General features: G+C 34.5%; 2 protein-coding genes across 5 annotated transcripts in view; one reads left to right on the plus strand and one right to left on the minus strand.

Moving 5' to 3' along the window:
- IMMP1L (inner mitochondrial membrane peptidase subunit 1) overlaps window positions 1–2,940 on the minus strand; it is an 83,793-nt gene extending 80,853 nt beyond the window's left edge. For 2 of the 4 annotated variants that reach the window (XM_030331866.1, XM_030331867.1), the window contains exon 1: window positions 2,877–2,940. The gene's annotated coding sequence lies outside the window, so the exon portion shown is untranslated. Of the gene's footprint in view, window positions 1–2,845 lie in introns of all 4 variants that reach the window. The other 2 variants (XM_030331870.1, XM_030331869.1) reach the window with 2 other exon arrangements.
- Window positions 2,941–3,091: 151 nt separating this feature from the next.
- ELP4 (elongator acetyltransferase complex subunit 4) overlaps window positions 3,092–16,971 on the plus strand; it is a 249,704-nt gene continuing 235,824 nt past the window's right edge. The window contains exons 1-2 of the mRNA XM_030331401.2: window positions 3,092–3,334; window positions 11,007–11,042. Of these exons, the coding sequence (XP_030187261.1) occupies window positions 3,112–3,334; window positions 11,007–11,042 (259 nt within the window). The 5' untranslated portion in view covers window positions 3,092–3,111. The remainder of the gene's footprint in view (window positions 3,335–11,006; window positions 11,043–16,971) is intronic.

Consider the following 16,971-nt stretch of genomic DNA (forward strand, 5'->3'; position numbering starts at 1 on the left):
GCTCAGTAGGTTAAGCATCTGACTTCGGCTCAGGTCATGATGTCACCATTCCTGAGTTCAAGTCCCGCGTCGGGCTCTGTGCTGACAGCTCAGAGCCTGGGGCCTGTTTCATTCAGATTCTGTGTCTCACTCTCTGTCTCTGCACCCACCCCCCTCGTACTCTGTCTCTCTCTCTCAAAAATAAACAAACATTAAAAAATTTTTAAACATATTCAAAACAGATTTTAAAAACTCATTTTATTATCTCCCATTTTGTACAACTAACACGAGAACTACAAAATTCTGCTGTTTTCCTTTATTCTTGATCCTCTGTTATTCACAAACCCGTTCAAAGCAGAAACCTGTTAGTCATCTTTGATTCCTCCTGTCAACTTTCCTTGGTCATATCAATTCTACTCCTCATAGTAATCTCTAATTCATTTCATGTTTTTTATCCCAATCGATTCTCTTCTAGTATACTCTTAGCCAAAACACAACAATCAAATATGATCATCATGCTAATACTTTACTTAAAATTTTTAAGTGATTTCCCATTTCCCATTATTTTTACAAAAAATAAGAACCACAACCTTAAAAAAGAAAAAAAATCAGTTAGACCTTTGTCTAACTTCTCCAGTCTCTTCTTAGCACTCTGTATAAATCATGAGAACTAATCTGCACAGAAGCAATGGGTGCAGATTTATTGAAGAAAGTCTCTGCATTCTCTGTAATGGCTTTCATTGTGTATAATGCCCTTATCTCTTACACATCCTTCATCCACACAGGTTAAACTTCCTTTTCAGTAGAAACTTCCCACAGCCCCCCTCTCTCAGTCCAAGTTAGGTAACCTGCATTTGTCCTCCAAGGATTTATAATATACTTTACTATCCTATTTACCCACTTTCCTCCCATAACTCAAGGAGAAAAGAAACTATTCTTTCTCCTATAACCTGAATGCTTAGCATACTGCCTGGGATTTAGTATGTGCTCAACAAACAATTGTTGTTAATTATTAAGTTGTTATTAATCATTATTAACACCACACCTAAACATATTCTTTTAACTCTTCCCTTCCACAAATGCTTCATTTATTCCAATGTTTTATACACAACTCTACATACTGGTAAATTCAAGATTTTGCTTTGAGGGCAAAAGTTTTGTCTTCATCAAAAAAAAAATTACGATAGATTAATTTATTCTATGATCATGTTATATGAAAGATACAGCCTCATTTCAAGAATGGCTTTGTGTGCATATATACGGCATGCTTTCCTAATTATAAAGTTGAAAAACAATTCTTCATTTCTAGTAATAAGATAAACAAAGCATCATACCATTGCCTTTAGAAAACTAACGGGTGAAGTAAATGGAGTAGAAAATAAGGGAATATGTAGTAAAGAAGCCCATAAACATTCAATATTGGTAGTATTTCAAAGTTTTCAGAGCAGCAAAAATATCCAAGAAGTTTCCATTTGATATTAGACTGCTTTGTTCCTTCTGTTTTGGCCTTAGTACTTATTCACCACAGGAAAATATTAGCACCAATTGTCCAATGTGTTCACTTCAACTGCTATGCTGTTTTCTACATGTTAATCTTGTATCCCCAAATGAGAACATTTTTACTTCAATAGGCCTAAAATGACATATTAGATCTAAGCAGAAAGCAAGCACTCAACAGCTATTTATTGAATAATTTAGATTACAAATATATACTGATGAAAGAGTCTAAATGAAAGCATCTAAACCTTGATCAAGCTTTGCAGCTGATATATTGTTAAAGAGTAAGGTGGTTTGTTTTGTATTCTTAACATTTTACTTTAAAAACAAAAACAAAACCCACCAGCCACTATTTCACAATACTAACTGCAATTTATCAAACAGAACAGGCCAAAAAGTTTTAACAAGTCACTGCGATTTAAAACAATCCTATGGCAAGAATTTCAGTGAGGTTGGATATATTTTTAAAGTATCACAGATCACTGTCAAAACCAATAATCTAGTAATGCAGGCATGATTTGGGAGTCTATTTTAGTTTAGTCATTTGTCAATCGTGAATACCTTAAAAATCACTCCTCGAACCAGCTCAGTTTTGAGAAAAGTTTTAAATCCAAAGACACATCTCTAAATCACATCTTTTTTCAGCACATAAAATTCTAATAAAAAAGCTCTCAATTCAGAGTTCACAAATCACTAGAAAAAGAAAGTACATACACATCCAATACTCACCAGGTTTTTTTGGGGGGGGAGGGGGTGGCGGGGGAAGAGACTTAAAGTATTTTCTGTTATTTGCAGCTGCCTTAACAGCAAATGACAATTAAATGTGTGAACAAGGTTGTCAGAGTAACACTTGTCATTCACACTACTTATGGAAACGCGCCCCAAGACTTCCAGAAGCACTAATTAAAATTAACGAAAGCTTCTCACGGGGACTTGTCAGAGAAGTACATTTTGTCATTTGCTGTTTGAAACAGGAACACCAAATCGCCTCAAAGCTCAAGAGTTTTCCCCTTAAGGTCTAAATCCAACCCACCTCCCTGGCATCGGCACTGATGAACTGAGCCCAGATGCTGAGCAAGCAACTCATTAAGAGTTCCAATTCCAATTTCTTCAATATAACACAACCATCCCAAGAAAGAAAAAAAAGAAAGAAAAAGGAAAAAAACAATCCTGATGTTAAAGGCGGTATGAATTTTCTTTCAGAAATCAGAAGAGAAAGAGGCGAGGGAAAATATCTTTTCTCTTTACCAAGGAGCGGTGAAAGGTGCAATTTCCCACTGGTAGTTTCTAGACATATCGCTCCTTTACTAGCCTTTTCTTTAACTCAGAGTGAATACTCAAAACGAGAAAAATTTTGAACACGACCCACCTCTATCCCCAAAGAACCAAGGTAGACTCACCCAGGACTCAGGTGGGCCTTTCTCACCTGGGCCCCAGAAAAGTCCGCCGTCCCCACGTAGAGCTCACTTTTCAGCAATCCTCCTTGCGATTGGTTGACTGGAAAGAGAACTCTCAATCCTATTGGCCACGAGAGCCGTGGTACTGGGCAAGGAGGCGGGAGTTTGGGACTGGCTCTGACAGGCCCGCTGCTTGAGTTCCCAGAGTTCCTATTGGGTCAACGCGGGAAGCTCCAAGATGGCGGCAGTGGCGACCTGCGGCACCGGCGCTGGGAGTACTGGATCTATGGTGGCGGCAGGCAGCAAGAACAACGTCACCAGTTTCCAGAGGAGGGGTCCTAGAGCCAGCGGTTCTGACAGCAGCTATTCTCGACTGGTGTCCATCGCGGGCACACGACCGTCGGTACGGAATGGACAGCTGCTGGTATCAACTGGGCTCCCAGCCCTGGACCAGCTCTTAGGTCGGTTCAGAACGGAGATTTGGGTTTAGGGAGGGCACCTGCCGGGGAAGCCACCCTAACCTCACGTCTCTCTCTCCCCCTCAGCCTTCGGACGTGCAGAGGATAGTCCGGTCTGATAGTGACGGAGGGGAGGAAGGGTTACACTGAGACTTTTAAATGCTGTTTCTGCTCCCACTTTCTACTGTGGTTCTGGCCCACCAACCTTTTTTAGGTTACGACGGGATCCCTACATGTTTTTTGTTTGTTTGTTTGTTTTTCTTGAAATGCTGCCTAATAAGGGGGAATCATTAATACTTGGAGACGGTTTGGCCTTCATCTCTAGGATCCCCTCCTGGCCTCTGATTGCACCCTTCTGTCAACCCCAGGTAGTTCGTGGTTTGGCCTAACCTACAAAAGTTTGTATCATTGTGAGAGATTTGAAAATGCTGGGGAAAAAAAAAAAAAAAAGTAACTTCCCTTCTTTCACCGCCAGGCTGCTTATCTCCTGGTTCTGAATCTTTAAACAAACTCTACTGGCTTTTAAGGGAATGGATGTTAAAGGCTTATGTGGATTCAAAGTAGTTAAATCCTGTTGTTGATATTGATGGTCATACTAGTGTCTGCGTTAAATATATGTATATAAATTTTTGTTAATTTTTTTCTCTATATATTTTGCCTCCCGGAGTTAAACTCCAAAGATACATTTAAGGTTAATTTCTATTTTAATGAGAAAAAGAAATCCAGTTCTTAGGTCTTCCTGTAAAATCTGTAATTTTTCATGAGAACCCTACTGAAGAGTAGCTTGTTTCATAACTATTATGTTGCAGAGATTGACCACATTAGATTGGTAGGACAGAGCTGCTGTGTTAAGAGCTTGTAAATTAGTTAATACCTGTTAGAATGTTTCTTCATTAAAATTGGTCTATGTTTATATTTCATAACTTCTATATAGTATGTGATATGTGTCAGTTAAATCTTGTACACTTTCATAAAATATTATAAATGACGTTGCTGGTTCTTGTACTTCACTTGACATTTCTCTATTTTTTACCCTTCAAGGTACACTTTTCAGGTAGGTTTAGTGCAAAGGAAATTGACAAGGCAAGCAAACTGTGAGAAAGACTGTGGCTTCTTGTCTCTGTTATTTCACGTCCTTAACTGGATCCTGGTTATTTCTACATAAATTTAAGTATTTTCATTTAATTGTTTTAAGTCCGTTGCCTTCCTCAATTTCATGGTACTAAAAACAAATGATTCAAAATATCTAGTTAGCAAATATTTATCTCACTTTTTTCCCTGGTGAATTTTACCTGGTGTTGTCCTATATTTGAACTGAAAGCTTGAAAGCTGTTCTTAGTCCTTGCCTTTTTTTTTTTTTTTTTAATTCAGTGGAGATCTGTAACTTCATTCACTTGATCCTGAAGCTATTCAAACAAAAAGGTCACATTTCTGACATTATACCTTCAGTTTCTCATTAGAATAACAAAATGCCTACCACAGTTCCTGGCATATAGTTGATTCTCATTAAGGTCTTGATTGAAAGAAAAATAATGCGTAAAAAAAAAAGAAAAAAAAAAAAAAAACCTGGACAAGAGATTCTGAAACACGTAGGTTGAGTTATGTGTTTGAGCTCTAAAAACAGACACAAATACTAGAGACCGTCTATCTAGGCTGATCTTTGGGCTTCAAATTTAGTGTTCACTATGCTACAGCTGTCTCGAATTTTTGAGAACTCTTAAGTGGCTTTAAGCATTCATCAAACCTAAGACTAATGATTTAAGTATGTGTCTTAAAGCACCCACCAAAAAGTTAACCCAAAGCACCTTCCTTATGTGTTTCTACAATGATATAAACTTGAACTATAATTTAAAAATCTTCCAGATTTGCTTGAGGGAGACCCTAGTATTTGACTGTAATAAGCTTATGCTGAAAATTGGTGTTCATTAAGATCATTGAAATAGGTATCAGTTTTTGGATATTTTGAAATATATTTTGCATGTATACAGTAAATTCTCAAAGAGCACAGAAGTTGAAGAGGTTGTTATTATAGAAGTTAGTACATTTGGAATAATAAATATGTCTAGAAGTATTTTAGTTAACTTCTTAATGGCATTTTTGTATTTTGATTTTTTTATTTTGTATAGCTCTGTAGAGCAAATCCATTACATTTGTTTTACATTAAAATATTATTTGGAAGTGAAACATTTGGCTGCTTATGTGTATACATATAAATGTAAATAATTAGATTATATTGTTATTCTAAAATATTATTTGACTCAGATTGTGACAAGCCTAATATAACCATATTGTGACAAAATATAATGATAGTAGGATGTTATGATACCAGAATGGTGAAACTGTGCTATAACATTGTATTTATTGCCTAAATGTATTTTGTGGTTACTGTGTAACAAGTAAATATTGTATTGTCACTGCCATGCGGTGCAGTGATTTTTACTACTGCCACTGTGATGTCAATGTAATTTTAAGCATAGATGCAAAATATATTTAAATGTATATTTGAATATATTACACAGGCAAATTGAATGTTGGTCTTTTGAACATATGCTGATATTTCTATTCATATTCCCAAGTGCTTTATAAATTTGAGGATTCCCCATATCAACATCTTTTAAATGTGATCTAATCATATTAAATACTTTTGTTATGACAACTTAAATTTTGTTAGATATTGACATACATTTTCCAACTTGGCCACATTGAAATTTTTTCAAATTCTAAGATTTCCTAACCCAGGCTCCCAGCCTTGCCTTTCCAGGACATTTATGTTGTTATACGAGGACACTATATGTAAATATTTCATTTTTCTTCTTCTAAAGATTGGCAAAAAGTTTACAGTAGGTGAAGAATTCTGGCAGGATTTCTTTTTTTCTAGAATAAAAAAATATAGCTCATCCTAGGATCATATTGTCTAACCTGGAGGAATTTTCCCCAACCTCATCCTTCAAAAGGATACTTGAAGAAAGAGTGATTTCCCAGGTTTGACTGGCTTAAAATTTATGTGCTGTTTGGAACTTACTCAGTTTTGACAGTCAAGTGAATAGAAGATAGGAATTTGGGATAAATAATAGTTCGGGAAGAACACTCCAAAGAAGCCTGATGGTTGCTGCCATTTTCAACACTAATGTCAAAAAGTAAAAATACTGGTGGGCTTATTTCCTTTGCACCACAGTGTCTTAATATAGAGTGTGAAATGTACTTTGAGTTTGGACTATATATTAAAAATAATCCTGGTTATGATAGTTTAGCAACTGATAACTGTACATTTAAGGGAAATGTAGCTTATTCCTTTGTATTGTTATATAAAACTGTTTCATATAATTTAAACTACAGAACCATTCTCACTGTTAGTAGCTTTTTCTATTTTGTTTCCCATATTTGCCCAGCTAATAGTTTTGATAATCAAGAATTGTCAGGATATTTACTACCTCCTAGTGACAGATGAAAAAGTTGAATTGTTAACGAAATAAACTGCAATTTAATTTGAGGTATGCCATTAAGTAGTTAAGGACATTGCTATGAACCAAGGAAAGAATATGAACTTTTTGTGCATTGTTTTTTCCCTAAAAGGACCTTCTATGATTTTATACAAAACTATTCCTTTATAGAAAACACTAGAAAGAACTGATATAAATCGTTGTCTTTCCTGACTTTTCGTTCTTTTCCCTTTTACTTCCTGTAACTGAAAAAGGAGATGTCTTTGTAAGATTTCACTTCTGGGCCTTCTTGTCCCAATATATTAATTTGGCCTTGCTTACCCAGAATTTATAGCTTAATTAGAGATTTGTTTTGGGAAGTGTATGGGGATTGAATTTTCTACCTTTAAAATCATTTTCTGGGGTCCCTGGTGAGCTCAGTTGGTAGAGCATGTGACTTTTGATATCAGGGTTGTGAGTTCAAGCCCCACATTGGACATGGAGTCTACTTAAAAAAAAAAAAAAATTGTAGGAGTGCCTGGGTGGCTCAGTCAGTTAAGCATCGACTCTTGATTTCTGCTCAGGTCTTGATCTCAAGGTTGGTGGGATTGAGCCCTGCATGGGGCTTCACACTGTCAGAGCCTGCTTGGAATTCTCTCTTCCTACTACTCCACCACACATGCACATGCTCTCAAAATAAATAGACATTTAAAAAACAAAAGTTATAAAAATTAAAATTTTAAATCATTTGCTAATTATTCACATGAATAAAAAACAACCTTTGTATTTTAAAAATCATAAAATTTCAAGATAATTGTCAAGATCTTAAATTTTCTGGTAATGTTTCCTAAAGTATGAGATTTTTTCCTAGTTTTCAGACAAAATGCTGTGTCATTTTTAAAATTTAAAACCTTGAAATTAACACTTTAAAAGAATCCTCAAGCTTTCAAACTCATTATCTTACATGTTGGTAAACTATTCTACCTGTATTTTTAGTAAGCTGGAAATACATAGACTTATTAAAGAAATCCATAAGTAAAACCAAGAGTTTATTTGCTTAGTGACTTCAATGTGATGATTGCTCTGAGATCTGATTAAAAGAGAAAGGAGGCAATAAACAAGACCATTTCACTCCTTATGTTTCATCACAGAAATAAGATGATTGCTTCCTTTCCTGTTACGTACCTGTCAAACATTTTAGTGAACTATTGGGAAAAGATAGTCTATTTTAATTGGGAACTATTAATGTGAAATCTGTGTTCCTTTTCAAATAAAATTACTAATGGGTATTTGCATTTAAACATATATTAAAACGAGCTTTGGTTCAATGTAGCATGTCAAGATAGCCTGTCATGGTTGGTTGCTTAAGCTTTGGATTTTTTGATGAAGGCATAGCTACAAACTTGCTCAAACTTACGTCAGAACCTCAGTGTATCAAGTGAGGCATATCAAAATACCTTATATAAACAGGTATTTTAGGGAAATGTAAGGTCTTGTCACACTGAAATTTGGAAGAACAGAGGAACTTTGCTGCTATATGTGTGTGTATATGTCCATATCAAATCCTTTCACCTCATACACACACAATAAAAGTTTGAATTTTAAAATAGTAATAAGGTGGCTTCATCTTATTCCCCATGACCAACCTTCAAAATGACCAAACTTTACCTGAGCCCTCCAAATTTGAATCTAGTAAATTTACATAATAGAACGCTTTAGAAAAAAAAAATTTACCTTTTTAAAACAACTTTTTTTTTTTTAATTTTAGAGAGACAGAACGTGAGTTGGGGAGAGAAGCAGAGAGAGAGAGAGAGAGAGAGAGAAAATCTTGAGCAGGACCCACGCCCATGGTGGAGCCCGATGCAGGGCTCAATCTCAGGACCCTGAGGTCATGACCTGAGCCAAAATCCAGAGTTGGATGCTTAACCAACTAAGCCACCCAGGGGCCCCAAAACTTCCTTTTTGTAAGAGAAGTTCTGATAGTATATTAAGATGATTGGTTAAAGTCATTAAAATGTCCTCATTTTATGTTGTTTTAAGTAATGTTCAAAGTTTCCAAACATAGAATTTTAATGTACATGAGATTTTAAGATTTAATTGGGTGGCATTTCCTGAATTATCAGAAACAGTGGATTACTTGAATCATTCTTACAGAAAATTGCCTTCTTAGCATACACTCATTTGTGATGCTTTGTATAATGCTTTGCTTAACTAATTCATCAATGGGAAGTATTCTTACTAAGTCTTATTACTATAGTGATCACTATCACATAATGATAAATCTTTAATGATTTGTTTTAATTAGAAAATAATGGCCAGAATGGTAACAGCTATTACTGAATACCTCTCTGAGCCAGACACTTGAGAACTAGGTATCACTTCATTTACTCAGGAAACTATTCCTTGATCTGTTCTTATCATCACACTGTGAATAACATTCACACACAAAAAAAATCTTTTAATTCTATAACTATTCCAGTTGTATGCCTTACATAAATTCTTACTTTGAGGCTACATGAATGTAGACCCAGGGATGTTTAGGTTAGAAACCTAAATCTTTCCTATAAGAAATATGGAAAGAAAAGCAGCTAACTTTTATAGCATCTCCTCTAGACTAGACTGCAGTCTGCTATATCCATCTATTAGTTCATCTTAAATACACACACAATGATGATTAGTATACAAATGCTTGTTTTTTCATGTACGGGAAAGTACAGAAATAAGCAATTAGAAAGTAATATGCTCCACATGGATCAAAACATCAGTGGTAGTCTAGATGTAGCACAAACTTTGTAAAAGTAAACATTGAGCCTAATCTTAGAGAAGATCTTTTGTTTCTCCGATCCTTCATGGTTGTTATCCTGTATATTTCAACTTACGTGAATCTTTTATTTGGAACAACATTTGAAGTTATCCTATGTAGTCTGGTGTGACTTCAAATGCTGTCATGAAAGAACATATCTAAATGTGAAATTAAAATATAGATTTAGTCTATAACAAATCCTTCTAAACATAAAAATGTATAAATTACTACTTTCTTCTTTTTAAAATCTTCTTCTCTAACAACTTGAAATGTTCTACCTGTAGGCATCAAGTCACCAAAGTCACCAAGTGTGTTCATGTATGTGACCAAATTTCACATTCGTTGAAACATAACATTTATGCATATTTGCAAGGTCAAAATGTAAACACTATCAAGGGAACTTTTCATACTAAGTTTTTCTATATAATGTTTGCCACTACAAAATTTGTTGGGGGAAGAGTTCTTTATTGGTATTCTGTTTCTTTCCCAGTTTTATGCACCAAAACCGAAAAACACATGTAGGATTGACTTCAATTGTCCACCAGTTTTTACTAGTTTCTTTTTTAATTACTTGAAATATATTTCATTCTTTGAAATACACATTTTATTCTTTGTAAGTGAATTTGCTAGTATAATTTGTAACATTAATTGCAAATAGTAATACTTTTACAAATATTTTTACCAATGTTTCACAAGATATTTGTACTCAAATGTCTTTTTACTGTAGTTCTAGTCTCCTAAAATTTGATTTTAAAATGATTTTTAATGAAATCCCTATTTAAGTTCTATGCTCAGGATCATATTACCCTAATTCAGATATTCAAAACAACATTTCCTTCAAGTATTAAAAATGTATTTTATGATTGTGACCTTTTTGTTTGAAATACAAAAGTATTGTTCATTTTAAATTCTAAATGTATTTAAGAGTATGCACAGTCTTTGCGTATATTATTCATAATGAAAAAAATTAGCTTAATTATCAGGGTTATTTTCCCCCAAGGCTTATTAAATGTGAGGGTAAATAATAAAGTGGAATTTCTATTACAATAACCTTTCTTTTTTATGTTGTACTTCTGTAGTATTAAGTTACTGTGAACATTTAGGTCTCGGCTATTGAGTTAATTTATTAACAAGTGCTAAATATAACATTACTGGAACACGTAACCGCAGTTATATTGAATGCTACATGGTCCTATCACAGGAGAAAGGAGGATAGTACAGTATATTATGAAAGTAATTGTAATGTGTAGTGTGTAATTACATATAATATGTAATTATTTCATAATAGCACCTTAAGCAAAGTATTGCAAAGGTAATTAAAATGTTGTTCTCATCTGCAATTTTAAAGTTACTGAAGTAGCAGTTCTTGATAAAGCTTAACTTTTGTGCTAAAGATAATGTGTATAAAAAGGTAGCTAGATTAATTTTCTTCTTTGTTTTGTTTCACTTCCAGGTGGAGGTTTGGCTGTCGGAACAGTTCTTCTAATTGGTTAGTATGGCATACACACTTTGTTCTTCCTAATCAGAGTTTTCTGTTGTGCATAATGATTTTATGGGTTTGCCTATTCTGATATTAAATATATCACTTTCTATAAGAATTAAGGTAAATTAGAGAGGAAATGCCTTAAGTTTTAATTTAAATTCAAATGTTGATCTGAACTTGAAATAAAGGAAGCAAGTATATCTGAAAATATAGCTCTTATAATTTAAAAATGTTCACAGTGCATTGTCCTCCATTTTTTTTAAAAAAAGCTAAAATCATTGCCAATTGTTTTTTTGTTTTGTTTTGTTTTGTTTTGGAGAATCTCTGTATTTGTATTTTCAGTGGAACTAAAACAGTGATTAGTTTGAGAAGTTGATGTACCAATAAGTCCATTGTATATATATCATACATTTTTATCATTTTCTTCTTATTGAAAGAAAAGTAACAGACCAATAAATCATATTTTGCTCATCTTTAAGCACCAATGGTTCTTATTTAATTATATATACATAATCCCATTTGCCTTATTGTTTAGTTTAGATCATAGAATCTTGGAATTGAAATAAACCTTGGTAGTTACGTAGTCAAAGCTCCCATCTAGCTACAAATCACTTTTCCGTCTAGACACAAATCACTTTTCCATCATCCTTAACAGTAGCAAACACCATTTGAATATAGATTATATAGTTTAAAGGGCTCATTACTTCACAAAAGAATGCATTTTTTTTCAATATATGAAATTTATTGTCAAATTGGTTTCCATACAACACCCAGTGCTCATCCCAAAAGGTGCCCTCCTCAATACCCATCACCCACCCTCCCCTCCCTCCCACCCCCCATCAACCCTCAGTTTGTTCTCAGTTTTTAACAGTCTCTTATGCTTTGGCTCTCTCCCACTCTAACCTCTTTTTTTTTTCCTTCCCCTCCCTCATGGGTCTCCGTTAAGTTTCTCAGGATCCACATAAGAGTGAAAACATATGGTATCTGTCTTTCTCTGTATGGCTTATTTCACTTAGCATCACACTCTCCAGTTCCATCCATGTTGCTACAAAGGGCCATATTTCATTCTTTCTCATTGCCACGTACTACTCCATTGTGTATATAAACCACAATTTCTTTATCCATTCATCAGTTGATGGACATTTAGGCTCTTTCCATAATTTGGCTATTGTTGAGAGTGCTGCTATAAACATTGGGGTACAAGTGCCCCTATGCATCAGTACTCCTGTATCCCTTGGGTAAATTCCTAGCAGTGCTATTGCTGGGTCATAGGGTAGGTCTATTTTTAATTTTCTGAGGAACCTCCACACTGTTTTCCAGAGTGGCTGCACCAATTTGCATTCCCACCAACAGTGCAAGAGGGTTCCCGTTTCTCCACATCCTCTCCAGCATCTATAGTCTCCTGATTTGTTCATTTTGGCCACTCTGACTGGCGTGAGGTGATATCTGAGTGTGGTTTTGATTTGTATTTCCCTGATGAGGAGTGACGTTGAGCACCTTTTCATGTGCTTGTTGGCCATCCGGATGTCTTCTTTAGAGAAGTGTGTATTCATGTTTTCTGCCCATTTCTTCACTGGGTTATTTGTTTTTCGGGTGTGGAGTTTGGTGAGCTCTTTATAGATTTTGGATACTAGCCCTTTGTCCGATATGTCATTTGCAAATATCTTTTCCCATTCCGTTGGTTGCCTTTTAGTTTTGTTGGTTGTTTCCTTTGCTGTGCAGAAGCTTTTTATCTCAAAAGAATGCATTCTTGTTGAAAATGCTATAATGTTTTAGAAAGTTCTTCATATTAATGTTGAACCTGTATAATTTAACAGATTTGTTGTTCCTAATTTTGTCCTCTGGCATAATACAGAATTAATTTATGTACTTTTTCATGTGACACTCTTAAAATACTTGAAAGTAACTATTTTATCGCCTCAGATCTTCTCTAAATGAAATAGAGAGTTTCTTAATCTGCTTTTTATGTGTTGTAGTTTTCACATTCCTCAGTCTCCTGGTATGTTCTTTTGTCGCACCTTTCAGTCAGCACCATCTCTTCAACTGTGCTCAGAACTGAATACGATATTCCAAATTTAGTGTGACCTATATTCAGCATATTGAGACTGTCAAATGTGATAATCCAGATAGAATTATTATTTCTATGCCCAATAAAGTTGCTTTATATTCATTGACTTCTCTTAAGGTAGCAATGAAATGTGTTAAGTATTTTAGAAAACTCTGCTCCAGGAATGACTAAAATGCAAAATGGTTGTGGGGCGCCTGGGTGGCTCAGTCGGTTAAGCATCCAACTGGCTCAGGTCATGATCTTGCAGTTCCCAAGTTCAAGCTCCACGTCAAGCTCTGTGCTGACAGCTCAGAGCCTGGAGCCTGCTTCAAATTCTGTCTCCCTCTGTCTCTGCCCTTCCCCTGTTCGTGCTGTATCTCTGTCTGTCTCTCTCTCTCTCTCAAAAATAAATAAACATTAAGCAATTTAAAAAAAAAAAAAAAGGACAAAACAGTGGTGTGTAAAATTTGCTACATACATAAGCATTTCTCTAATAAATGAAGCTCAATCTGGAAAACTCAAAAGAGATTTGTAGTATATCTTATTCCCCATCTCTGCTGGATAATTGAAAAGTAGTAATAATAATAGTGGAGCTGCCCTTTATTTAAGTCTCACTCTGGGTAATGTATTGTGGTAAATGTTTTGTACACAATTTTTCCCTTAATATAACAATCTTATAAGATACTACATGTAATCCATATTATCCCCATTTTATATTTTAAGAAATAAGATTCAGAGGAGTGAAGTAACTTTCCCATTATCACATAGTTAGTGAGAGAAGTAGGATTCGAAATCTGGTATGACTGAAAAGTTCATATTTTTTGTAACTGTGCTATGTAGCTTTTTTAATGCTTCATTTAATGATCACAAACACTAAAATAGGAGTTTTATGCCTTTTTTTAGAATAAAGTATTAAATAAAGAAAGCCTACATTTGTGTGGGCTTTTTCTTTTAGTAAATTTTCAAATTTCTAAACTTGAAAGAGTCCTTCTTTAATTATTCACAATAAGGATACAGGTTGCAGCCGTGCCAAAATTCTTTGTTTTAAGGGAACAAGTTGGTGGTTGCCAGAAGGGAGAATGGTGGGGAGATGAGTAAAATGGGTGAATGGGAGTGGGAGGTACAGGCATCTGGTTATGGAATGCATACATCACAAGGATGAAAGGCAGAGCATAAAGATTCCAGTCGATGGTATTATAATAGTGTTATATGATGAGAGATCATAACCATACTTCTGGTGAACATAGCATAAGGTATAGAGTTGTCGAATCACTATATTGTATTCCTCGAAACTAATGTAACATTGTGTGTCAACTAAACTTCAATTAAAAATATAGTAAAATAAAATTTTTTAAAAAAGAAAAAACTCTTATTTTACATTATCAGCATTTCTTCATGCCAGTCTGAAGTTTTATGTCCATCATAATAAAACAATATACAGAGAATATTATTTAAGATTTGTTTCAGATATGCAATATTTGTTAAAAATTGGCCTGTATAGTTGCAGCTTATTGCTATCTAAAATATATTAATTTTTAAAGTTTTTTAAGTTCACTTATATTGAGAGAGAGAGAGTAGGGGAGGGGCAGAGAGAGAATGAGAAAGAGAGAATCCCAAGCCGGCTCTGTACTGCCAGATCATGACCTGAGCTGAGATCAAGAATCAGATGCTTAACCAACTGAACCACCCAGGTGCCCCTAAAATATATTAATTTTTAAAAATCATGCCATTGAGTCATTTTGGTCCTGTGTTCAGTCATCATATTTAACACAACCATTAGTTTCCATGCAGCTCTTGGTGATAAAATATTTGCCAGTTTCTTACCAGCCATTTACTTTGATCACTACAATAGAATTTTCTGGACATTTACCTAGTGCCAAGTCTCTGAATAATATATAACATTTAAGAAAAAGTTAAGTAAAATATGTTCTATAAAATATTTGTGTCACCCATCAGTTTTTAAGGACTTAGGGTACAGAATTATTCCTAACAGTAGATGTAAGAGGGAGAAATACCCTGTAATTGAGAATTTCGAGAAATGGTGATGTCAGTCTCATTTTTAAAAACTTATCTTTTAGTTAAGAATTGTTGAAGGATTTTATGGAAAAAATAATTCACAGTTTTAATATCAATAAATAAATACATAAAATACAAAAGGATGTCTAGAGAAAATTAGGTTGTCCTTTCAGTTGTTCATCCCCATACCCAGAGACAATACTGTCCTAGTATCTTCCCCAAATATTTTTACTTAAGAAATAAACATGGGAGCACTCTGCTTTTTCCACTTAACACATCTTAGAAATCAGTCCATGTGCATTCGTATGCCTCATTCTTCTAACAACTGTGTAAGATTTCATTATATGGATGTGCCATAATTTATTTAAATAATTCCCTATTGATGAATTTAAGTTCCATTTTTCTATTGCTAACAGTGCTATTGTACATAATCTTGTATATAAGCTTTGCATACATATGTAAATATCTGTAGACTTGGACACTTGGGTGGCTCAGTTGGTTGAGCGTCCAACTCTTGCTTTCAGCTCAGGTCGTGATCCCAGGGTCATTAGATCAAGCCCCATGTCCAGCTCTGTGTTGAGCGTAGAGCCTGCTTGATATTCTCTCTCTCTCCCTCTGCACCTCTCTCCTGCTCATGCTCTCTGTCTCTAAAATAAAATTTAAAAAGATATTTTGAAAAATATCTGTAGAATGAATTCTAAGATATAGAGTTGCTTAGTTGTTAAGCATGTTAAATTGTATTAGGTATTATTAGCATGTTAATTAGCATATTATTAGCATTGTATTAGATATTATTAGATTGGTCTCCCAAGAGATTATACCATCTTTTACTTCAGTCAGTCAGCAGTTATAAGAATACACCAGTGAGTTTACCCTCACCCTGACAACACTGTATTTTATCAAACATTTAAATTTTTACCAGTCCAAACAAGTGAAAAGTAAAGAATGACATTTCATCATTTGGGCCTCAGACTTTTCTCTTTAATAACTAAAAATCTGGGAAGTTATTATAATAGTTTTTAAAATATGAAACTGAAATGTATTTATTTATTTAAAAAAAATTTTTTATGTTTATTTTTGAGAGACAGAGTCGAGTTGGGGAGGGGCAGAGAGACAGAGACACAAAATCCAAAGCAGGCTCCAGGCTCTGAGCTGTCAACACAGAACCTGATGCGGGGCTCAAATCCACAAACTGTGAGATCGTCACCTGAGCTGAAGTTGGACACTTAACCAATTGAGCCACCCAAGTGCCCCTGAAATGTGCAACTAAATTTTAATTGTTTGCTCCAGTGGAAGTATCTGGATATGATATGATACTAGGAATCCAGTGATTATTTATGATTTATTCAGTGAACGTTCATTGAACACATAGGTATATGCTAGATATTGGGGTTTTATATATATAAATAAAATACTCACTTCCCTTACAGAACTTTGCACCTGTGGAGGAGACATATGTAAAGCAAATAATTACAATATAATAAGTTAAATACCATAATAGATGTGTCTATTATTATTACATTTTAACATTGGTTGTAGCTAGAACAGGGGACTGCTATTGATTTTTATATATTGATCTTATCACCAGCAACTTTTTTTTTTATTTTTATTTTTTAGTTTACATCCAAATTAGTTAGCATATAGTGCAACAATGATTTCAGGAGTAGATTCCTTAAGTTTTGAATAGTTTATAGATTCACTTGTGTATTATAATTGGCCAATCATCTTCTGCAAATATTGATAATGTTATTTCATAACAGATTTTGATATCTGTTTTGGTATATGGAAGTGGGTGCTTCCATAACAAATACCAAAAAATGTGGGAGTGGCTTTGGGACCAGGTAGTAGGCAAAAGCTGGAAGGATTTTGAGG

This window comes from Lynx canadensis, chromosome D1 (assembly GCF_007474595.2).
Source record: "Lynx canadensis isolate LIC74 chromosome D1, mLynCan4.pri.v2, whole genome shotgun sequence".
NCBI classification, from domain to species: domain Eukaryota; kingdom Metazoa; phylum Chordata; class Mammalia; order Carnivora; family Felidae; genus Lynx; species Lynx canadensis.